This window comes from Puma concolor, chromosome B1 (genome assembly GCF_028749965.1).
Source record: "Puma concolor isolate L17-30 chromosome B1, mPumCon1.1.hap2, whole genome shotgun sequence".
Lineage (NCBI taxonomy): Eukaryota > Metazoa > Chordata > Mammalia > Carnivora > Felidae > Puma > Puma concolor.
Window position 1 is genome coordinate 130,289,120 of NC_141670.1, and position 25,176 is coordinate 130,314,295.

The window sequence follows — 25,176 nt, forward strand, 5'->3', positions numbered from 1 at the left end:
ATGTTCTTTGTAACCATTAGCATAAAACTATCAGAACAAGACAATTCAAGATGAAACAAAGGAAAGATACAAGTTTCACGCTATAGCAAATTTAGTATTGCATCCATCCTTTTAAGGAAAAGAGACACCAGGGGTTTTGGTATGATTACTGGAGAAACTAACAGAAGTTAATAGAAATACAGCAGAAGTATCACCACATATCATAGAAATAAATTATCATCGTTTCCCTAATGAGCATAAGTAGATTGCTCTGTTATTTCTTCTAAATGTTTACTTTGAACCAACCTGACTGAACTTCAAACAAAAAGTTCCACTCAGCAAGTCTCTGGCCTACTGAGTGACAGTCACTTATCTGACATTAGCTGAAGTGACCTATCTGTCACTCTCCTGCACCCTCTCACTGCATCAGTGTTTCTACAGAGAAGAACATTTAACAGAGCACAGGATGCAGCCCTTGTCCTGTTCCAGCAGAGACCTGGACCACACGCAGCTGTTAGGCACTCCATAAAGGTCATTTCTCCTCCTGAATTTGTGTATTATTTGTTTTGTTCTTATTCGACATTTGCCATTTCTGTCTCTATCTTTGTACAGCTTCAAGTCGATAAGCATTTATCACCTTATATACTAACATACACAAGAAGCTTATTTAAAATATATTGATAAAAGTAACCTATTCTTTGTCCTTATTTTCTTTCCTGATGGCCCTTACCTAAAACAATGTAGTATCTCACGAAATATAAAAATAACTTCTTGCAAATAAAGCACTACATCCTACTTTGTACATTACTTTAATCATTATAATTTTCTTTTAATTACTTTCTATTCCACACAGAAGAGGGACAACAAAGAATACATGTTCAGAAAGAATATTAGAACTGTCTGCTACGTTAAAGGAAAACAAAACTTCAGGAAAGAACAAATTAAAACATATAATCTAGAAACTTCATTTTTTAAAGATGTAAAATAGTTATGTCATTTCTGTGAAATGAATTAAATCAATTTGTTTCTCTTAAGGGAAGACTTTTGGCCAAATGTTTTATGTAGGGCCTGGCTACCTTAACCTAAAAATCTAGACAAGGAATCATGACTAACTAGCCACTCCTGTCTCTCAGTGGGAAAAAAGTAAAATAGAACATAGGTGAAACATATCTGCTTACTCCCTGGCACATGACCTACTCTAAAATGAGGATCTGCGTGAGTTTTTCCCAGTGAGGACTAGAGGCTGAGAAGCCACAAATAACTGTATCTAGAAATACAGGCAGGAACACAGATAAGCACAAATCTTTAATTTTCTAGGAATAATGGGAAATGAAGACAAGCTAGCTTCAAGTTTTTGTATAATCCATTGATAACCAACTGGAAACCAATGAACAGAGACTTGAAGATACAGACACAGAGCCTACTAGTGATGTTTTTATTAATCACTGAAATTGTATGACTCAGAGAAAACCACCATAAAAGAATAACATTCACAAAGTACCAACAAAACTAAAAATTGTGTTTTTTTATGACAACTCAATAGAAAAGTTATTCTATTCTTTTTTTTTTCTTTCAAGTTGATGGAAAATCAAATGCAAAGCTACAAATGATATTAGTACATGATGAGAAATGCATGGGCTACTCTGCATCACACTGATTAGAAAATCAGAGAGGGCTCTTAGAAGAGAGTCTGGTTTCTTGCTGGCACAGTGACTATCAGAGAAAAAAAAAAGATCATGGGATGCATGAAATAGACAAAAATCAAATGAAAACTATTCTCTTTATGTTCTGTGGTTGAGTGAAGTTGGGCAAATTATATAGCACTGCTAAATTTCCATTAATCTCATTTGAAAATTGAAATGATGATAGTCCCAGCATTATTCAGGTTATTTTAACAATTTGCTGAGATAATACCTACAAAGGTTTTGCAACAATGACTGGCATATTGTAAGGGCAGATGAAAGTCACTCTAATTACTGGTTCTTATATACGATTACGAATAACAACTGATATACTATTCTCATTATGGAGAACGGATTCAGTCATTTTCACTATATCCTTCTGTTATCTTCTATAGTATCCTCTAGGTATTTTCACAGAGAGATAAAGTAGAACTAAGGGTACTGTATCTATTTATTACATTTATGATAGTGGCACCCAAAGTGGGCAAACTAGTTCAACATACCCTTATACACTACAAAGGCACTATACAGGCATTACTTTGAATCATGGTAATTCTAATGTACCGTACAGTCAAAGCCCTCTTTGATTACAGTATCTTTAAATTAAATCAAGCTGTAGACTTTACACCCAGGGTTCTATACAAATTGTGGTGATTTGTCTTCAAATGCCCAAATGATTTAGTGACTTTTAATCAGTTATAAACCTGTGGAGGTAGCTCTAACAGCTAAAATCACATTAATAGCTCAATTCTGGAAGAGAAGTCTAGTTTAAATGCGGGAAAAAAAGGACAATTAGTAAATCAGTACTGATAGGTAAAACTGCCAAGAGAATTAAATGCTTACCAAATCCCTGTGACTTCTCTCTCCCTTTATTCTCTCATAAAACACAATTTTTCCTGAGATATTTTATACAAACATGGCACACAGGAAGCAAACATTTTAGTATAGTAAATAGTAGGAGGTTTAGAAAAAACAAGTGAATAATTTTAAAATAAAATTGGAAGGTAATTCATTATTATAGTATGCACATTAAAAATCAAAAAAATAATACAAGTAGAAGAGACTGTGACTTTAAAGATATAAAAAGTATAATTAAATGGATTTGAAAGAAGACTTAAAGAAGGGTTATGTCTCAAAATGAATCCAAATAGCAAAAAGATTATTACCGTCTACATAACTAGAAAATCATCTATTTTATGAAAGTTCAGAAGCAAAAAAAGAAAAGAAAAATGAAAAAAATCCATAAAATTGTTCCAGGTGTTTTCTGTCATGTTAAACAAAGAGCAAATCTCTTTGAGTTTGAACATGAGAATATAAATAGCCCATATTTTCATAGAGTTTTCCTCTTCACTTGACATAATTACAAAAAACAATTAATTCTAGCTTTAAGATATTTGGCAAATATGCACAAAACAGAAATGAACTGTACTTAAATAAAATATTATATTTTTGAGGTTTTGAGGGAAGATAACGTAGAAAGGGGAAATCAAGCTACTATTCAGAAAATTTATTCTGTTCTAGTAACTGTCTTAATTTTTCTAATTTATTTACTTTCATCTGTCTCTTCAGGATAGGTAGTTATATCTATATTTTACATATAAAAACACTAAAATTGAAAATGTTGTGCCCAAAAGTGATAAAACCAGGGGGAATGGCATATTTTCAAGCAATCAAATTATCTGCATAAATACATGTTTTGATGGAGACAAAATTAAGTTTTTAGTGAATACTAGAATAAATAAGTTTCAACCTGGGTTTGTGGGGAGAAGGAGGGGACTAGGGAGAAGAGACATGAGGAACGAGGGGTGGAGTTTGTAGTCTGAGAAAGTATTTGGATCTGGCTAGACTCTGCTGCACTTAAATTCTGGGAGAAGTTCTAGAAGATGATATATATACTCACACGGCTAGCAGCTTGTGGGAATAGTTCTCCAACATCTGGGTTAACTACCTCTAACATTATATTAGCAGGCTTCAAAGGAATTAATTACAGTACTCTATAGCAATATAGTAGAGCACAGGTAAAATGGACCCTAAGTTAATGAAAGCAATTATCCAATTCTACATAATTGGGCTATTTCTATCTCCTGGCCAATAGCCCACATTAATACCTCTTTGGTGATGTGAATATAATTACTTTTTTTCAGTAAAAATTATGCTTAATAGACTGTTCAAAAATTCCTATCTATGTGGCATTCAAATCACTTAACCTCTCAATCTGCTCATCAGTAACAGTAGGACTCTAGACTATAGACAATTTCTAATATTCCTCCCAACCGTGAGAGCCTATAATTTCTATAGGGAAAATTACCTAAGGAACAGGGTCTGCCCAAGTCTAAAAGTCACCACAGATGAAGAAAGGAGGAAGCTGCAATCTTCTCTGGGGCACAGTGTGGAAGGATGCTCTCCAACTCAGTGTCACATTTGGAAAGCACAGAAAGTAAACACTGGGTTGCCAGAAGTGAAGAAAAGGAAATAAGATTTATATAAACTAGGCTTTCAGGAAAAAAGCAAGCGTGTGAGGATAAAAGGCCTGTGCAGGGTATCACCTGATCATTTCTTGAGGTAAAACCAGACCTTGGAACAGAAAGGAAAGAAAGGTTAAGACAATCTAATAACTTTCAAAACAAATTGTAATACAGTATACTTCTGAAAGAGAAATTTGTAGAGGCTGACTCAATTAGATAGCTGTAGTACAATTAATTCAAAATCAGAAAACAAATTATATGTTTATCTCCATAAGAAAAATTAAATTGTTTTTAAATATAGACCTTTGAAATTTTAACTGTTAAGTCTCTCCCCCTCTTTGGAGTGTTTGCTAGTTTATGATATCTTTCTATAAAAAAATAAAAATTATAAACATTAACTTGATAATTTCTCTTTTTAGGATGATAAACTGAAGCAAATTTAAATTTTGTTGTAAACTGTTTTTATATCTCTTAGAACAAACCACCGCATGTGAGAACACATGCTCTTTATTTACCTCCAAAGAGACAACATTGGAGGTTAGGTGTGAGTAGATGTAATTGCCCATATCCAGTGAGTTCTGCTAGGAGCTGTAGTCAAATAGCAAACAGAGAGAAAGCATGTAAAGAATAAAGGGAGCAAAGGCAGATATTAATTTCTGATGTTTAAAGAATCGGTTACATACATTTATCTGAACAAAGACAACCTATACCTAGCTATGTTCCTCTTCTTCTTATAAAGAAAAGTGCTTTAAGTAATTAAAAATAAAACAAAGCAAAATCTAAGTCTATTTCTTTAATCAACATAAAAGACCTAGATAAGAGCAAGCTTAGACCTGTTGCTAAAACAGAAAATTCCTACCTATTGAAAGAGAACATGCCTAGGAGTGCTTTGAGGCTGGGCCAAATTTCAAACTAATCACATGCCTGCAGGTAGGACTTTGAAAGGAGACTGCTGTCTAGTCCCTGTTTGCCTCCAGTCAGCCCTCATTTGTCCCTTTTGCTCCAGCAGAAATCTTAATACTGCCATTTTTACTCTCAAAGGAGTCCTGGTCTGAATAATAAATCATAAGATCACCCTCTTTCAGATTAAAGGGTATATCCACAAGGGTGTAGATAAATATCAGTATCGGTGATTTAAAAAAATAAAAATTTAGCCATCTATTTCACATAAATTTAGAGTGAAACATTATCTCTGAAGGGATAGTTAAACTTAAATTCAGTTACTTTAATAAAGACTTTCAACTTTAATTTTTATGTTGTAAAAAAGCCAGAGTTGTACATGTGAATTAATGTTTCAAGAACAGAAAATAAACAGGGAGCCCTATCTGATCTCAGGTGTGGCACCCACTTTCTCACGCACAACCCAGACCAAGGGCCATGATGGGCAGTATATTCAAATTGCAACTTTAATCTCCTGAAGTATGAATATTGACTTGTGGAGTCTACAAGTCCATATTTCAAATTTTATTACAGTGTGTCCTTATAACAAATGAGGTGGAGAGAAAGCAGGAGCAGGTAAATTTGAGACTTTCAAAGTATTATTACTTACGCAGAATTCACAGCTATGAAGTAGTAAAGTGACCAAGGCAAGATCTGAATATATAACTGGGACATCAAATCCAGTGCTTCTGTTTAGGGTAGTATATGCTACTCTGATCACTTAAGACACAAAAATTACCAATCATCACAGTTTGTGACTGACTAAAGTCACTCAGGTTATCCTCACTGACTCTAAGTGTCTAAGCCCTTAATCTACTCTAAACCAATTAGAGAGCCTGAGATTAAGAGATGCTGGAAACCCTCCTCCCCAATGGAACACTCAATTGTCCATTTCTGGCTCTCTAACAGGTGATCAGCTTAATAAGGGCAAACAAGAGTAAGATGAGAGAGTTAAGTTCTAATAATATCATACCTAAATTGTTTTCATTAGATTAAGCATTGATACCACATATTGTAAAAATGGGCTGAAAAGCTAAACTTTAAAGACATCCAGAGGCAAAAAGAAGACTGGCTTATTTGGATCCACTCCCTTCCACACCTCAGTTCAACCAGTGTTTTCACACACATGCAAACACACTGCTTTCATATTCTGACTCCAGATCAGTCTTTGCAAACATTTCTCATCTGAAAACACAGATCCTTAACTATGAAGCAAAGTCTTCTGAGACACTAAAAGGCTAAGGCTTGACGTCCCCAAAAGATCCCTTTAGTATGTTCTAAATGGGACCTGTGTCCCGTTTCAGGCTTTGCTTCTGCCATCCTAGGAGCACAGTTTCCTTTCCTTAAGCTGATTATGTTACAGATAACATGTAACTAAAGACTATAAAATTCTATTTTTACTCTTCCATGTTTTAGTCTTCTATTTATTTACATAAGGGGATTCTATTTGTAATATGTAACTAGAATAGCAATCATGTACAAAAAATTAACCTCATATTTTATATTACCTCTTATGACCCAAGATTTTGATTCGAGATGGTTATCATATAAATTACAGCATTAGTCTCTTAGTATTAGTTCCAAGCTTTGATTTTAAAAAGTATATTCATATTAAGAAATGAGAATGAAGACATACCTTTTAAAAGGTCAGTAATATTTACAATTTGTAATTTTAAAATGATACGCACAGGCAGGAATTAAAAATCATAAGGCTCTTGGTGTTGTAAAATTAATATTTTCTCAATACAATAGCTCAAAAATATTCTAAAGATTCATATTTAAAATAGGAAACTACATTATTAAGTACTGGATCTGAAAGAAAAGTTACAAAAGAATGACCAGAAAAACAGTTTCCTGTTTTAGATCAAAATAGGATTGATCTCCATGGAGAATGACCTTTCTTTTCTCCATTTGAGTCAAAAAGAGGGATTATTGGAAAGCTGCTGTCTGGGACATGACACTTCACAGTCATGCCAAAATAATACTGAGTTCAAACTGAACGTTTCTCTCTTCTCTGTTTCCTGTGTTGGTGAATAGCATCTGCAATGTGATCACTCAAGATAGTACTCAGGAATGGTGTTAGACTTCCTTTTACCTTCACTTCTAAAGAATGATCACACCAACGGATACATGCTCCTTAGCATCTCTCCTAAGAAAGTTGTCCTCTCCAACCCCATTTGCCAATGTGTGGCACCCCTCTTCACCAACACACACCTGCAACACTGTCAAAGTCCTCTAACTGGTTTCCATCTACCACACTATCACTAGAAAGATCTTATAACACAAAGCTAGGCATTCCTTAGCCTAAATTATTTAAAGAATTCCCACAGATCCCATAAGGATCTTCCTAACTTCTTGCCTCCTGTCTTGCCATATCCCTCATTGTATTTTATGTTTCTCCCAAAGTACTTGCCATTTCCCTCTTTTGTCACACTATTTTATAACTCTGGCTCTGGCCACATGTATCCCTGCTAGATACTGCTTTCTCATGACAGTGGTGAACAAACTTCTTTTTCCCATGAGGGTCAGTTTATAAAATTTTTTTTTTTTTTCAACGTTTATTTATTTTTGGGACAGAGAGAGACAGAGCATGAACGGGGGAGGGGCAGAGAGAGAGGGAGACACAGAATCGGAAACAGGCTCCAGGCTCTGAGCCATCAGCCCAGAGCCTGACGCGGGGCTCGAACTCACGGACCGCGAGATCGTGACCTGGCTGAAGTCGGACGCTTAACCGACTGCGCCACCCAGGCGCCCCGAGGGTCAGTTTATAAAATAGAATAACGTATACTAGACACATTTTTTTTATTCAAAAATGAATAAAGTAATTGAGTTGCATGAGTATTTGGGGAGGGAAGAAGGTAGTTCAAATTTAATATACTTCACTGAAGAATAGAAAACTGATGCCAAAATGGATATTATATATAACATATATATTTTATATAATGGAATATCATTTAGAAAAAAAGGAAATCTGCCACTTGTAACAACATGAATAACCTTGAGGGCAGTATGTTAAATGAAACAAGTCAGCAGAAAATGACAAATACTGAAGGATAACATTTATATGTGGAATCTTAAAAAGCTGAACTCAGAGAAACAGAGTAGAATGGTGGTTACCAGGAGTAGGGAATATAGGAAATAGGAAGATATTGGTCAAACTGTACAAACTTCCAGTTAAATGAATATCAAGTCCTGGGGACATGAAGTGCAGCACCATCATTATAGCTAATATAGTATTATATACTTTAAAGTTGATATGAGTAGATCTTAAATGTTTTCACCACAAAAAGAAATTGTAATTATGTGATGCCTTGGAGGTGTTAGCTTATGCTATTTGGTGTTCATCATTTTGCAATATATGAATGTATGAAATGTATCAAATCATACCTTAAATTTACACAATGTTATATGTCAATTATATCTCAAGAAAGCCTGGGGGGGGGGGGGGGGGGCGGCGAATAACCTCTGCCTTCCCCTGAGATCATGACCTGAGTCAAAACCAAGAGTCGGGACATTTAACCGTCTGAGTCACCCTGGTGGCCCTCTGCCTTCAAGGTTGTTTTGTGGAAAGATTTATCCTCATTCCTTCCAACTTATATGGATTAAGATAAACTATTTCATTGGAAAATTCAATCAAGGGACACACCATGAAGCTCAACTGGATGCAAGAAGTTCTTTATCTGCTTATCACTACAGTATATAAATATCTCAGTTTGTATTGGGAGTTAAGGACAGTTATTATTAAAATATCGATTAGATGCGGGCGCCTGGGTGGCGCAGTCGGTTAAGCGTCCGATTTCAGCCAGGTCACGATCTCGCGGTCCGTGAGTTCGAGCCCCGCGTCGGGCTCTGGGCTGATGGCTCAGAGCCTGGAGCCTGTTTCCGATTCTGTGTCTCCCTCTCTCTCTGCCCCTCCCCCGTTCATGCTCTGTCTCTCTCTGTCCCAAAAAAAAATAAATAAACGTTGAAAAAAAAAATTAAAAAAAAAAAAATATCGATTAGATGGATTAGCTTCATTATCAATTACCATAAGCAGAGATTAACATCTAAATAAGATCAAGAAAAAAAATTATCTTCTTAGTAGTATTTCTAAGGATACTTTATAAAAAAAATTGTTCATACTTTCTGACCCAAGGGTGAGACAGAAGGTGCTAATGCTAGTGTAAGATCAATTACAGAATATTATACATTAGCTTTATGAATTTGTATTATAAAACATTAAAAGCATGGAATATTACAAGTTATGTCTCATAGCATTAACCTGGTTGTTCTCTCTGTATATTCCTTCCCCTCTTCTCTCTCATTTGAATACTTCAGAGTACTCCATGCCCATACTAAAGGGGGAACAAAGATTCAAAGAAAAAGTCCTAAATGGTAGAGAAAGTGACTTGATTGTTGAATCCATCACAGAGCGTCCCATGCTTGAACACAGACTTCTGAATTATTCTCTGATTTGCCATTGAATGATCCTGGCATACTGTTAAGTACTCTCGTATTCTCCAAAGAGCATTAGTGATGGAGCCACACTCTATGGTGAATGGGGTCTAAAAGGTAAACTTCATTCCCTATCCACGGTGGAACATCACTTAACTAGTAGATTTCTCAATGAGCAGAGACCACAGAAGACATATCAGTACTTATACATATGAAATATATATATATACACACACATACATATATATATACACATATACATATATATATGAAATCAACATTTGTTTAACAACCACTCAACTTAGTAAGACAAAACCAATAGTACTGAAACCGCTGAACTTTCTTTTTAAATTGCACTATTGAAATTTTTCCTTATGGTATATAGGATAGCAATAGCTAGAAGCCAACATGGAATATATAATACAGGTGCTCAGTACACAATACATATTGATAGGAATGTCAATCCAGCACATTTTTATACATAATTACCTGAAGTGTTTAAGAGGCATAGCCAAAATCTACATATTTTCTTTAAAAACATCAACATAGAGATTACACATGGAACTGAGCTAACCACAGAGGTCCTGGCTGTCAGCAGCATCACCCCTGAAAGACACTCTTTTCCCCAAAATATTCTTCATTCTGCCCCTAAACTGTTTTATTCAGCATGTTCCTCTTTAGTGGCCTAGAAGCATCACTCCTCTTACAAACTCACAAACTCAGCAGCCAAAAACAAGTTCTGTCTTCAGTATCTGGGCAATATTTTCGGAAAATAAACTATTTCTTCTCAGCAAGCCTGTGCATATGAGCATTCAGGGGCTGATTTTCCGGTTTATAGATTATCTAAAACCCTTTGCTTCTTCTTCCTTGCTTTTGGCCATTTCACTGCTCATTAGCATTGCCACTGAAGGGTAGAGAGGAAAAATAAAAAGAATGAATCAGAGCAGTCACTTTTGCTATTTATTAACTATTTATCAACCACAACAAGAACTCTTGAGGAGAAAGATACATGTATTGGTCAGTTTTTGAATTGTTATTTTCAATTTTTGTTGTTTGTCTCAATTACATTTACACATTTAAAAGTTGATATAATAATATCTTCCCAACAATACTTATTCCACTTGTAAAGGTAACTAATTTTGTTTCTTCTATGAGATAATTTTCCCTTTACTTGCTATAGTAAAACTATCATTTCCTTTGGTGTTTTATACATCTTGAAGAAAGTACAGATTAGTAGCATGGAATGGTAATATACTAGTAGGTTCAAAAGTAAAGAAAAAAAGAAAATGTAATTTAATTTTTTCCACACCCAAGAAACCAGGCTTACTGGAATGATCTGATATGTCCCATTAAATTTTAAAAGGAACGTGTTATTAATTACAGAATAATTGGATCTTAAAGCTACCTCCTCCTCTCCTTGACTTTAGAGCACAACTCCTGGGATCTACAGAAAACAAAAAGGAAAGAATAAGAGGAAAAAAAGGAAAATGGAAGAAACTTTACCCTAGCATTTACTAGGTCATGACTGTATTGACTTTGTAGTCTAAAGGTATAATAAGGTAAATGATTAATGAGCAGAAAGCTGAGTTAAAGATAGTTCTATTATAAAGACCTTCTATAAGTGGTAATCTCCCTATCCCATTTATATTTTTATCTGAAATACGTGTTTGTTTTATGACATTTTAAGGGCACCATAAAGACATTATTTATTGAATTATCACAATCTCCCATGCCATTGTAGAACACAGTCGTCCAATTCTGAGTCCTGAATTGCTGCTCTACTTCAGCTGCCTAATATGACAATATGATCTCAGAAGGCAGATATACTTAAAAGTTCTTAAAGGATGGTAAACAGGTCTTAGGTGAATATTTCTATCATCAACTGAGTACATAAGACATATGTACTGAGTACCTAATGGCTGCTCAATAAGCATCTGTTGAATCGAAAAAAAAGTCACGTTATGGTTTTCATGTAACCTTATAAGTATACTCTCTGCAAATGGAAGATAATGATATAGATCATGATTTCTCAGCTCAAAAATAATGAATTATAAAAAATATCCAAAACCCATTATGACTACACCACCAAGAAACAAAAAAGTAATCCCTCTCAAGCCTGTGCGTACGTTGCCACCCACACTAATGATGTGTTAAAATTTTTTACATAATGTAGTTAAGAAGAAATTTACAATGGTTTTCACAAGAACCATTCCTCCTTTGGGCTATGTAAGAGTTGCTGGTATTTCTAAAAAAACAAATTCCCTAACTATTTTTCTGTCAATGACATTCATAGAAGCCACAAAGAAGAAATCAGATACTGAAGAACAAGATTATAATTACCAGTCCACTACCAACAACTTTCTTTGTTGTCAGATTGTGGAGATTATCCAAAGAAAGAATTAGTCTTCTAGATTTTAATTCAAATTAAGTTACATGCAACACAACACTAGTAATGACTCTCTTGTCCCACTTTAGCTCCAAAGATATTACCTGGCCTTTAGTTTTTAAGATAAGCCAATCTAAAATGTGCTGCTGGTGGGGCATGCCATTTTAATGATGTCAAGGTTAAGTATACTAAGCACCTGCACCAATTTTAGGTGGCCATTACAACTTAAGTTTGTACTCAAATCTGCTATAAACAATTCTCTCAAATGATTATACTTCACCACTCCAAGTTATGAACTAGCAAGTTTAAAATAACTTTTGAGGTTACATATTTCATTAATTATGTTACTTGGATCCAACCATACACAGCTTCCCTTTTTTAATCAGTCATTGCTGTGCCCAAACCACAGGACTTCTATCTCCTCACTGTTCATGTATTCCATGTTTATACATCACTTAATAGACATAACCAAGCAGAAACATCAGGTGATAATCATATTGTCTTGATAAGAAAAATGTTTTTATAAAGGAGCTAGAACTGGAAATGACAAAGAACACAGAAAAATACAATTCACCTGCTACTGGCATTCTTATTTTAGGACAAATATTCTTATTTTAGCTGAAAATCAGTGAAATATACATAACTTATGTGTGTGTATTAATAGGAGACTGTGAGAAACCTAAGGTTTATTTTCAGAAGGTTGAATTCTGAAGTTAGAAAATGTAGTACACTTCCTTTTCTCATTTTCACCTATGACTAAGGATCTGTTAGCTATAGTATAGTACAAATAGAAGTGAAAGTTCCATAAAAGGAAATATTTAAATGTGTCACTAAAATTTAATATCATATGAATCTCTTTCATCTATTTAATTTCTATGAGACAATGATATGCATTGTCTTATAAAGTAACTATTTATTTTTAAATTGTTCCAAAATGATTTTTTAAGTAAATCAATGTATAGTAGAATTCACTTAGAGGAAACCCATAATCAATTCAAACGTATCTATTGTAAAAGAGGATTTAATAGTATTTTAATATCATTTATCATATAGATATATTATGTGTTCTTAAAATTAATACATTACTAACAGACTAAATGTTGATCCTATTTGTACTGGTATGCCAGTACTCCTCAAGGTATATAATTCACTCATAATTTCAGGTAAAAAAAATTGTATCTAAATTTTAGTGTTAATCTAGGAAGCTAAATGAAGCAAAAATGCAGAACAACTAGTGGAGTCTGTTTGAGAGAGGACATCTAAGCTTCTTCCTCTAATTCCACTGCCACTCACCCAATATCACTTGATCCAAGATTACAAAACAAAATAAAAACCAACAACAAGCACAGCAAACAAAAATAAATAATAAATAAATAAATAAAAATATGAGTTCTATTCAAACACTTGCTATCCAAACTCAAAATACATTTTAATTTCAATCCTAAAACTGAAATTTTTCTTGTAATTAAAACTTTAAAAAATTACCATACCTATCCCAACTCCCACCTTTATTTAAAGACAAAGCCCACGTTTTCCCTCATATTCCCACCCTCACAGCTCCCTTGTTCTCCCTTACAGAAAAACTGAGAGTTCTTCAAGTCCCATTATCTTCAAATCCTCCCCAATCAGTATCTTGTCAATTCTAGTTGACTGAAAGCACTTTTGTCAAAGTCATGTTTATCCTCAACAATTCCAAACCCAGAAGTCAAGTCATAATTTTCATCCACAGAATCTGACATAGTTTCTCATTTCCTGCTTCAAATACCTTCCTCACTTAGCTTCCATAACACCACGCAGTCCTATGTTTTCTTTCCAACTCATAGGCCACTCATCTTTCTCTTTTCCTAGATCCTCTTCCTCTCCCTGACCTCTACATTTTAGAATGGCCTACAGCATAGTCTTGGAGTTCTCTCTACACAATTATTTCTTAAGCGAGATACCCCCTCCGATAGCTCTAAAGACCATGTCTAAAATGATGAATTCCAAATGTACAGCTCAAATCCCTAACTCCCTCCTAAATTTCAAACTCATGTAAATAAATGCCAACTGAATTAAATTCTGTAATTTGATGTCTGATAGGAATATCAAATTTAATAAATGCAAATTTTCATTTCTATCTAAACTTAGTAATTGTCCCATGTACCCAATTTCAGTTACCATATTTTTAGTAACACATTTCACCCACTTTTTCAAGTAAAATAGCCTCTTTACTCCCTCTAGATTTCTCTCAGCTAAGCAATCCACTAGAAAACCCTATTCTTCTATTTTCAAAATATCCACAATATGACAATTATTCACCTAGTCCAGCTACCAACTTAGTCCAATTCACTATCATCAAACTAATTTTCATACTTGTACTCCAACCAGTCTACCCAGAGAAGATTTTCTTACTACGATATAAATCATTTCATATCACGTGTTTTGTCTCAATCCTCCAGTAGGCTCCCTAGATACCTGGAAGATCTAAATATCTTACTATAACCTATAAAGGTTGCCTCTCAGACCCATTCCTTCCACTTCCTGCTTTGCTCATTAATCAACTCCATACTTGTACCACATTGACTTTCAAGATGTTCCTTAAACAAATTAAGCAGATTCCTTACTGCCTAGTTTTATGGCCCCTGCCTTGGCTGTGCCCTCTGCCTGAAATCCTTTTTCATCAGATATCCATATGGCTCACTTCCTTTCTTGGAGTCACGTCTTGGCTCCAATGATCACCTCCTTAGAAAGGACTTACCAAACTACCCTATGCAAAATAGCAACTGCCATTCCCTCATTTTTCTTCACACAATTTACCACTACTTGAAGTTCTAACATATAGTTTCTAGTTTATCTGGTTTTTGCCTCCCCCAAGAGAATCTAAATTCCTTAAATACAAAGACATAGCTTATTTATTCAGTATTCTAATTCCACGGCCTAAAACAGTACTTCATAGAGAAGAGGTTCAGAATAAATGTTTGCTGAATGAAAGAACATTCTCCCAATTAGCACACATGCACGTTGGTCGTAATGCCTACCTTACCATGTACTTTTAGGAGTACTAACTTCTAGAAAGATAATGATTTTGACACTGACGTAAATGCCTTATTTAAGGTGACTGAGAAAAATCAGGTACTTAGGCCAATAAAATAACTTATTTTTAAAATAGTACTTCGAATTATTTGGGGGTAAAGAGAAAAGTATAAATATTGTTATTTAAAAAAAAAATTTATATTTATTTATTTTTGGGAGACAGATAGACTACAAGCAGGGGAGGGGCAGAGAGAGACAGAGATACAGAATCTGAAGGAGGCTCCAGGCTGTCAGCACAGAGCCCAACGTGGGGCTTGAACCCACGAAGCGCGGGATGATGACCTGGGCTGAAGCGAGACACTTAACCAACTGAGCCACCCAGGCACCCCTAAAAATTGTTATTTTAATACAGGCAATTACTCAATCTCTTGTTATGAATGAAAATATTTGTTAGTAAGGAACTTGACTACAGAGTGATCTAAAATTTTTTAACACACACAGGCAGGCCTTTTGATACTAGGCTGCTTGTGCTTGCCTCTGGGCTTCCCTCTGTTCATTCAAAGAAGCTCTCAGTGGATGAACCCAGCCCCAGCTTCACCCTATAACCACCTGGTGGAGAACAACAGGTTAAAGCCAGAACACCTGGAGCAGGAATCCAAAATTATGAAGAACGCTGAAGAAACATTTGTTATTTCTTTAAACTCTACATTTTTTAGTGATACCAAGCATATGCTAATGCTCCTGGCGTGCTTTGAGGTGGTAAATTATAAATGCTTTTGTAGTCTATGCTGGTTCGAACACAACACTACTCATTCCTCCAGTCAGCCTTAAGAAGCACTAGCATTGTGTTGTGCTCTGAGTAGCACTGAATGAAACACCTTAAGATTTTGCCTCCTAAAATTCAGCAGCACTGAATGAAACACCTTAGTACCAACGCTGGACAAAACAAGAACTCTAAAACAAAAAACTAACAAATCCAGTTCTCTCAATCTGATACTGGAGTTAACTAGAATATCTGATGAATAAATATACTATACATAATTCTTGTTCATATCAAAAAAAAATCATTTTAGGGGTTCTTAATTTGAATGATTAAGATTTTATGCTCCATTTATTTTCCCTCGTATTTTCTTCTTTTAAATTCACTCTGAACCTAGCTATTAAGGACAGCTATGTGAACCCTGGTTGACTAGATCTCTTCTCCCACTTCCTCAATATATGAATGTCATTTTAGTTCACATAATTTTAGAGCTTAAATGCTAAATCTTGTTTTAGCATTGATAAAAATGAAGACTGAAGAAAGTAATTTTCCAATTTTGCTCAATTAGCTATTGATAAAATTAGTACTGAGTCCCAAACCCTTGACATTTTAATCCAGAACATTTTTAGTAAGTCTTAACATCCCCCCCCCATGTATTTCACATTCATCTGAAATGTGTCCATACTCAAATGCTAAAATTCACCAGTTTAAATGAACTGAATCCACAAATGTCCACTTAATAGTCAACTCCAAAATTACTTCAGTATTTCCCTTATTCTTTAGATATCCATCTGATCACTTGATTTTATTCTAAGTTCCTCATAATACACTATTCCAACTAGCTTATTAATTAATATTTGCACAAGGCAAGGTCTAAAATAATATGACCTAATCGTGCATTCATTTAACATAGTACTGCATTCTCTATGTGATTTTGCCAATATTAAAACTAATTTATACAATTAAAGGTGACCTAAGTTTCATTCTCCATTAGTCTTGTAGTGGGGTTGCTATAAGGAAGATTTTGCCTCTTAAAAAAAAAAAAAATTAACAATTGATCATAGACACTGGTTATAAAAATATAAATTACCACACAAACTCAATTGGACTGGTAATGGTGGTAATATTATGTGTGTGGAAGAGACTGATACATTCCATAAAACTTAATACTCACCAGGCCAAAATTACCTGAAAACATATATGATCATGCACAAAACACAATGGATGACGTTGTTTTAAAAATATAATATCTATATTTGGTTTGTGTCTGTGTATATGTTTTTTTCATAGCTCTGTGTATGCATGTTTCGTGTTACAAACATCAATTGGTTTGGGACCCCAAAAGATCCATGAATAAGCAGAACCACCACAGTTGAGAAATTATTTAACAAACTCCATTCACTAATCTGTTTATACCAGTAGTAATAAGCACTATTGTATCCTTCTTGGTGTCTGAGATTTTTCACAGAGAATACATACTAGTTAAAGAATATATTTCTGTTTTATCTTAAATTGGTGAAAAATTTACATGATTAGGTCAGGCGATCTAATTTATCTTGAAAACAGAGGGTGCTGATATGTCCTAGAACTAAATTCTTACAAGAATAAGAGACAGGGATAATATTTCCTACTCTGGTTTGAAAATAAAAACCACTTGTATCTTATAGCATCATAAACGTCTTTGAATGGCATTTTTTTCTGCAAATTAAAAAAAAAATATTTCATGTGATTTTCAAGTAGGACTACAAAGGAACAGCTCAGAATGCAGTGACACCTAATGGCAAAGCTATCTTTATAGGCCATAAATGTATTTTCTAATAAACATTATATTTGCAATAAAACTGTCTAAGTATTGCTACTCACCAATATGCTGCCTATAATCTGAAATGTCATGAAGATCCAAAAGCATAAAAGTATGCCAAATACTTTAGTTTTTAATAATAAAATAACATATGCAAGTAGAAGAAGGAAAAAAAAAAGCTTCCAGATTAGAAAGTCTGGTTTTAATGTTGCAAAACCCTTTGAGATAAAATTACAATGTGATAAACTTAGCCTTAGAAATTAGAATTAAATATAATGCATCTTCCATTACTCCTAACAGTCTCAATTGGTTGCTACTGTTTAATAAGTCAAAAGTTAATCATCTTGATTTTTATTCATATTTGAATTTAAATTTATAGGAGATATTTATTGGGTGTACCCTTCACTTGGAGTAGAAAGCAAAGGTCCTTAGTGTAATGGCTTATTAGTCATGTCATAGTTGATACTGTTGATTAATAACATTGTCTAACTTAATGCACATCTGAATTATGCGTCAAATAACTGTATTAAGGATACAGAAAAGAATAACAGTAAAGTATACCCTTATTTTAAATTCGAAAACTACTTGTTCACACATTCTAGAAATGTGTACTATATGTTATCCATAACTTAGGGAGAAAACAACTACTGTAAATCATAAAGGGATAATTTCAATTGTGAGATATCTCTATACAGCACAAAGAGCCCTTGGTGACTCCTGGGGGTTATTATACACAATGCAAATTATGTAAAGAGGTTGAAAAAACAACATTTTGGTAGAAGACACAGTACATTTTCTGGAAATACTGTTACATTCCATATTTGATATAATAGTCCTCACTGCAGAAATCATGAAAACTGTTGCTTTAAATCTGCTATTATTGTTTTTAATGTGGTGACATTTTATTCAGCCATCAGTTTTGTACTTTAATTTGAAGTTTCTTGTGATGAAATTATTTTGTGAATTGTCTTAGGCTTCTCAAACATATCAAAGTTAATGATTATGATATCAGAGGATAAAGTTTCATTCACTTATAAGAAAAACATAAATAAATGGTTTGTTTCTATTCCCTGCTGGCGTAAGGTATTTTACTATGACTGATAACAACAAAAACCTGTGAGTGATTTTGGTAACATATGACTAAGTACATTATTTGAGCGCATCCTTGTAGAGATATATAACTTAGGATAGCTCATTTCAATCAGTTCTGTGAGCACAGGAACCAGATAAAGAAATGAGCATACATTAAACTGTTAAAACATGAGATCCTCCATATTAGATTTGAAGCAAAACACAAACTGTGCAGTTGACTGGAAATGCCACCTAATCCCTGCTTAATTAAAGCAGTGCTCTACACTCCTGTTGTGTTTAGGGAGTAAAGAGTGTGGAACGACTGATGTATGAAGAAAATAGCAGTCAGCGTGGCTAATCTCAAAGACTTTCGAGCTTTCTAGCTACATAAATCAGAGCGACTTTTGAATAGCCTCATAAAACACAGTATCATTGCCATTCCACTCACGATTTTTTGGTTCTTCCTACAGCATGCAGATCATTAGGAAACTTCTAAGCAATCAAGTAATGTGGGTCTGATGAAATTACTCAATCAATGCACAGGCTCAAAGCAAAAGCATAATTCAAAATTGCAGTTTTTATATGTCAAAAGACCTTTCTTTGGGGGGGGGGCAAAGAATATCACAATTGAGGTAATTCATTTCTAAATACTGTATGTGAATGTGCTTTACACAAATGTATGTAATTATCAAATTATCTTTAAAATGTACTTTAACAGAAACTCAAAGTAATTATGTATGATATTAGTGCATTTTCTACTGAAAAAAACACAGTGCCAGTTCAACGACTGGAATTTAAACATTATGATATATTTCATCATTGCAGTGAACTCATGAGTTTAATAAAACATATTAGAGTTTAAAATATGTAATCAACTTTTAAAAACTACCTGCATGAAATGAAAACAAGCAGAAAGACGGAAGAGAGTTTTCATACATAGAATTCTGTTCAATACCAAAAGGATTCAATATTTGAAGAACCTATGAGAACAGTGTCTTTTTTTTTAATCTTTCCAGCTTGCCTGGACTATATACTGCAGCTGCTTTCTACTTGAACACACCACACGAGGCCAGGAAAACCTCTCATTTCTGCATATCTCCTTATGACTTGCGAGTTGAAATATTCACCTTCCCTTTAGTTTCATCACTTTCATCCCTTAAATCCTAAAATAAATTGCTATAAGCATATTTCTCCCATTAAACATTTAAATGAAGGCAATCACCTCCTAAAGATAATTAATTCTCTTTTCCAATCAACCAGGTAAACTGAGCCAATGAATATTAACTGATGGTTTAAAACTTTAATAGGGGCATTCAGTTTTGAATTTATTACACTTTGGCTGGGATGGGGGTTGAAGTGGGAGAGGCTTTTAACCTCTAACATGCACACAAATTATTCTTGGTCATTTTTTTAAATTTGGGAAATAACATTATCAGTATATTAAAAAAGATATTTGAAACAATTATCAGTTTGCTAGCTTCATGGCAATACTAGGTAGCCTATAAAAGAAGCGAATCCTCTTGCCTAATGTACTAATTGCATTCAAGTCAAATTGTCTGATAAGTATTCCTTTTAGTAGGATATACAGAGTTCATGCATACAACCAGCTTTCCAAGGAAATCTGTAATTTGTACACAGTTACCGTTTTTTTTTTTTTTTTTTTTTTTTTTTTGGTCAGGTTATAAACAAGCCATGTCACATTGACAGACAACAGAATGCCAAGGAAAAAATACAACAGTTGTGTTCAATTTAGAAACAAATGATCAGACTGTATTGCAAAATATATTCATCTGGTAAAAGACAGCAAGGGCTGTAGGTGTTTGCAAATAACATATTTATCCTGTAGTCCACAGAATAAGCAATAAAATAAGCATTTATCCACAAGACCTCTCTCCTGAGAGATGAGGAGCATAAGACAGAAACCTCGAATCATAAAATGAATGTAAAGGTACCGTGGTAATATATATCTGCATCCTGCTCCACTCATTTACAGTTGCACATAAATGTATGTCATTTCTTTAAGAGGAGCACAGTTCATTTCTGAATTCTGTCAGAACATTACTGAACCCCTCAATAAGACGGTAATTTCTCCCTGAAAAGTTCTGAACCCAGGGGTCCTGTTAGCCCCCGGGCAAAACGTGATCCAGCAGTCAAGCTACCTAGTGCTTAATTTACTTAATGCATAAGCGGCAGGTATTGTGAATCCTGACCTCATTACCCCTTGCACAGAGACCTATATGTTTCTATTGATATAAATGACAGAGAATGGCAGACATGTTTACAGACACAGCCTCTGAGACCAAGAGAGGGAGTCCCCTGGAGCTGAGGGGCTGGCTGCTGTGGAGGCATACACCAGACAGAAGCCCTTCGCCTGGGCAGGCACCACAGCCACCTGAAGCAGACTCCCCTTCCAGGACTCTGTGTGTGTGTGTGTGTGTGTGTGTGTGTGTGTGTGTGTGTGTGTGTGTGCGCGCGCGTGTTGAGCAGGGGAGGGGAGCAGGGGGACGAAAAGGGGAGACGCTGCGACCCATCTGTCGCTTCAATTTGAAGAACATAAAGCCGTGTGGACAGATAAAAGTCCTGTGCCCAGAAAAATTCCCCAAGAGGGGCCTCTCTTCTTCCCAGTAAATGAACCTCGCTGGCCCGCGGACGCGAATTTCCGAAAAGGAAATCGTCGCATTAACGCAGAAAAGGCTGCCGGAGCCCGACTCCACTCTGCTCTCACGGATTAGCAAGTGAGAAGAGTTGGAGCCTGAAGCCGCGAGCGCTGTGCATGATAATGACGCGCGGCCCCCGCCCGCCCCCGCCCGCCGCGGCCAGTCCCGGCCCGTCTGGTTGCCAATAGGTGGGGCCACGAGCCTCTCCGAGCCGGCTCGGCGCTCTCCTTGGAGTCTGGCCGCCCGGCCGTAGCCCAAACGCCTTTGCTCTCGGCCCTGCGCGGCAACTCGGAGTTGACCGCGAGACGAGCGAGGCAGGTGCCCGCGAGGCAGCCCACGAGGGCGGCCCGCGCGCCCCGCGCTGCTCGTGCGCCCCGAGGCGGTCTGGCCGCCTCGCCAGGCCAGGGGAGTGTGCGCGAAGCAGCGAGGCGCGCGGCTCCCCGTCCTCGGCCACACCGCCGCCGGCCCCTCCCGCCACCGTCGCGGCGACTCTGCGCGTGTACCGCAAAGCCAAGAGGACGGGAAGAGGAAAAGGAGGCTGGGGGTGCAGCCGGCACCCCGTCCCCATCGCACAACGCTGCGGCTAACGCGGCCCGCTCACGTTGCAAAACCACCTGTTCGATCCGAAGGGAGCTCCCCCACCCTCACCCCAGTTTTCGCCTCACAGGTGACACCTCTTCTTTCCCCTAAAGATACATATATATATTTTTTTTTTTTTTAATGGAGCAAATGTACATCCGGGAAAGAATATGGAAGGTAGAGTCGATTAAACTTCCTTTCTCCACACACTTAGAACACCCCCCGCCCCGCACTTCCCGACACACACGCACAACTGAGGTAAACTCGAGACCCCCACGCATCCAGCCCCGCACTTCCACGATTCACCGTGAAACAACGGCCCAAGTCAAGGTTCGCACAGCCACATCCTGCCAGAAAACTGAACAAGTGTGAGGGAAGGTGAGCGGGAAGGGGCAATAAACCGAAGCCAGCGCCAGTAAGCCACGCTTAAGGGCGGAGAGGGGGAGGCAAAGGGAAACATTTGCTAACCCCAACGTTAAAAGTACCCACAGGCAACACCTGCCCTTTCTTACCGATGTGAATGATTGAATCCGCATTCGCCGAGTCCCAGGTTCGAGACCACCAGGCGGACAAAACCAAGAGCAAGGGGAAAACTTCCATCTCCTCCTATGCTGAATCGCTTTCAGGATGGATTTTCTTTCAATCTATTTTTTAAACCAGTCCGGAGAGTTTGAGGTCACGACAGAGTTTAGCGCAGCTTTTTTTTTTTTTTTTTTTTCCCCTAAATTCCTATGCCAGAGCAAAGCCTTTAATCGTCGCTGATGAAGGCAGAGCGAATAAGAGAAAGAGCCCAGCCTGAGGAAACCTCCTTCGCAAAGCCGTGTCACTTGGAGGGGAATTTTGGCATCGCCAGAGTTGTTTGCAGTTTGGCTTTTAAAAAATGTATCCAGCCTCGGCTGCTCTCGGGCAGGGGGAGAGGCTGGAGCTCAGACCATCCCCATCGCGGCGCCGGGGCCGCGGGTCTCCAGTCCCAGCTCCGCCGCAACTTCCAACAGACCCCCCCCGCCCCCACCTACGCCGGATGTTCCCCTCCCCCCTCCCCCAATCAAAAAAAAAAAAAAAAAAGCGCGCCCCCCCGCCCCCGCCCCCGCCCCCGCCCCAACGGCCCGCAGAGAATCTCTGGTCTTCGTTGCCAAAATAAAATGTAAGTGGAAAGGAAAGGTTAGGAGATTCCAAGCGGAGCAGCCAGATTCCAACGGGGAAGGGGAAAAAAGCCCTCTCCAAGAGGGGTAGTAAAAGTGAACTTCAAGGTAATGCAGATAGTAATGCAGAGAAAATTCCTTTTCTGCGCGAGGCGGGGAGCAGAGCTCGGTGAGGCGGGCCCGGGGAGCCGTTCGCTCGGGCGCGGTGGCGGGGGAGTTGCGCCGGGCGCGAGCAGCGGGGCCGGGCCGGCGGAGGGAAGCCTGCAGGCTGCAGGATGCTTTTGGAGCGGTTCGCCCGGCGGGATGCAGAAAGCGAGCAAGGAGCGAGCCTGGCAGCTTCAGCACTAGCCCCACGTTGCCTAGAAATGGATCACCTAGGAGAACGAGCGAGCCCGCGAGAGAGCGGTGCTGTCAGGCGGAGAGAGGGGGAACCGAGAGAGGAAGAGCTTCTCTCTAATAACCACCTCCTCCCCCTATCTGCAATACAAGGGAGAAACAAAATAGTGCTCTCCTTTCCCTTGGAATCTTCAACTGGGACTGAGAAAAAGGCCGGACTCCAAGAGGAAACACGTTGAAGCTCTTTTGTTTTTTTTCCTTTTTTTTTTTTTTTTTTTGTTTTGTTTTACGAGGTTAAAGACAACCTGAAAAAGCCACCCCACTTATTTAACCTTGCTATTGCTATTCTCCAACAGGTATCAGACTTTTTCTAGTCTTTGCCTGGAATTAGTCACATCGGATAAAAACAAATTAGGGACACCTGGTCACTAAGGGAAAGGAGACCTAGAAAGCCTTTAATGAGATTTCAATTATAAAGTTATAAAAAGGAGAGGACGTGCTAATTATTTTTTATACAGTGATTTTTCCCCCTCTCTCTCCAGAGTATTTTTAAGCAATCAGGATAGAGAAAGGATAAAAAAGAACTTGAAATAAAAAATATAATAATTAAAATACATGCTTCAGTGAAACATTTGATCCAAATATTACATTGAGTAGCTCTGACAACGGACCTATGTATATAAATTCAGAATGAGGAAGTTGGTGGCTTCGCCATGAAAAGAGCTGAAAAAGTACTGAATGACAGCCTCCCAGTCCCAGAATGAAAGACTTTTCTGCATGCTTATTCCTTGAAATAAATTCCTGACAATTGTGACTTCCTTTCTTGTAATGATTATCTTATATCCAATCAGACCTCACTGTAGACTGGAGGTTGGTTGATGCAAACAAATAACTGCTTGAGGCCAGATATTATTAACAGGCCTGATATTATTTCCATTATAATTGCAATCCTTTGGAAGTGTTGCTCTTTGGGATGTGTGGATGGTCAACTCCTTAAAGTCTTTCAGAGCCCTCTCTTACCTGCATATTTGGCAAACCTCTTTTCTTCTTTCTTTCTTTCTTCCTTTCATTTATTTTGAGAGAGAGGAGAGCATGACTGGGTAAGGGGCAATGAGCAGAGAGAGGGAGACACTGAGCCACCCAGACGCCCAAACCTCTTTTGAGACTTTCCAGCCTGGTGAATTGGCCTAGTATTTCTCCAAACACAATTGTACGTTCTCACCTCTCCAAAACGCCTTCTTGCATTCATCTTGTGTACTTTTTCCCTGAGCATTCAAGAAAATGTGCTGCCATATTGTTACTTAGGTCAGTAATTTTTTTGGAAGATATTTATTCATCCTCCCAACCACTGTCCTCTCCTACTTCAAGGCTTAGTTCAAATTTTGCCCATGAAGTCATGTCCAGTCCTTTAATATGGAATAAATCCATCCTTCTCATAGCACACTCTACCTTTATATGAGTTAGATAGGACTACTTCTGAATTACATCATCAATGCCCTGAGAATAGGGATCATAGCTTATTCATGTTTTATTCACCGCAGCATTTTACATAGAGCCCCTTTGTTGACTTAGATATCATCACTTCCCTCTGAATCTGGTACAAATCAGTGCTTCCAAGAAGCCATCACTGATTAATTTGTCTCAATTTTGATCATTCCTTTAACTTTATTTTTCCTACTAGTACACACGTTCTCAACATTGATTGTGTTAATATTATTGATATCATTTTCCTTTTTAAAGGTTCTGTTGTGATTTCACGGATCATAGTTACTCGTTACAGATAATGAAGTTTTTGAATAAATAGACGTATCTCTCCATAGCTTGCTATTATATTATTCTCAAGGGTATTTAAAAATTGATGAGTCACTATGTGCTCTATGAAGAAAAAAATTGTGAAATAACCACTAACATGGAAAGGACAGGATAGTATCTT

The 25,176-nt window shown here is 37.1% G+C and overlaps 1 protein-coding gene across 2 annotated transcripts in view; it reads right to left on the reverse strand.

Moving 5' to 3' along the window:
* GRID2 (glutamate ionotropic receptor delta type subunit 2) overlaps window positions 1-22,762 on the reverse strand; it is a 1,503,942-nt gene extending 1,481,180 nt beyond the window's left edge. For both annotated transcript variants that reach the window (XM_086704576.1, XM_086704575.1), the window contains exon 1: window positions 22,278-22,762. In XM_086704576.1, coding sequence (XP_086560702.1) covers window positions 22,278-22,365 — 88 coding nt within the window. In that variant the 5' untranslated portion in view covers window positions 22,366-22,762. The remainder of the gene's footprint in view (window positions 1-22,277) is intronic.
* Window positions 22,763-25,176: the final 2,414 nt, after the last annotated feature.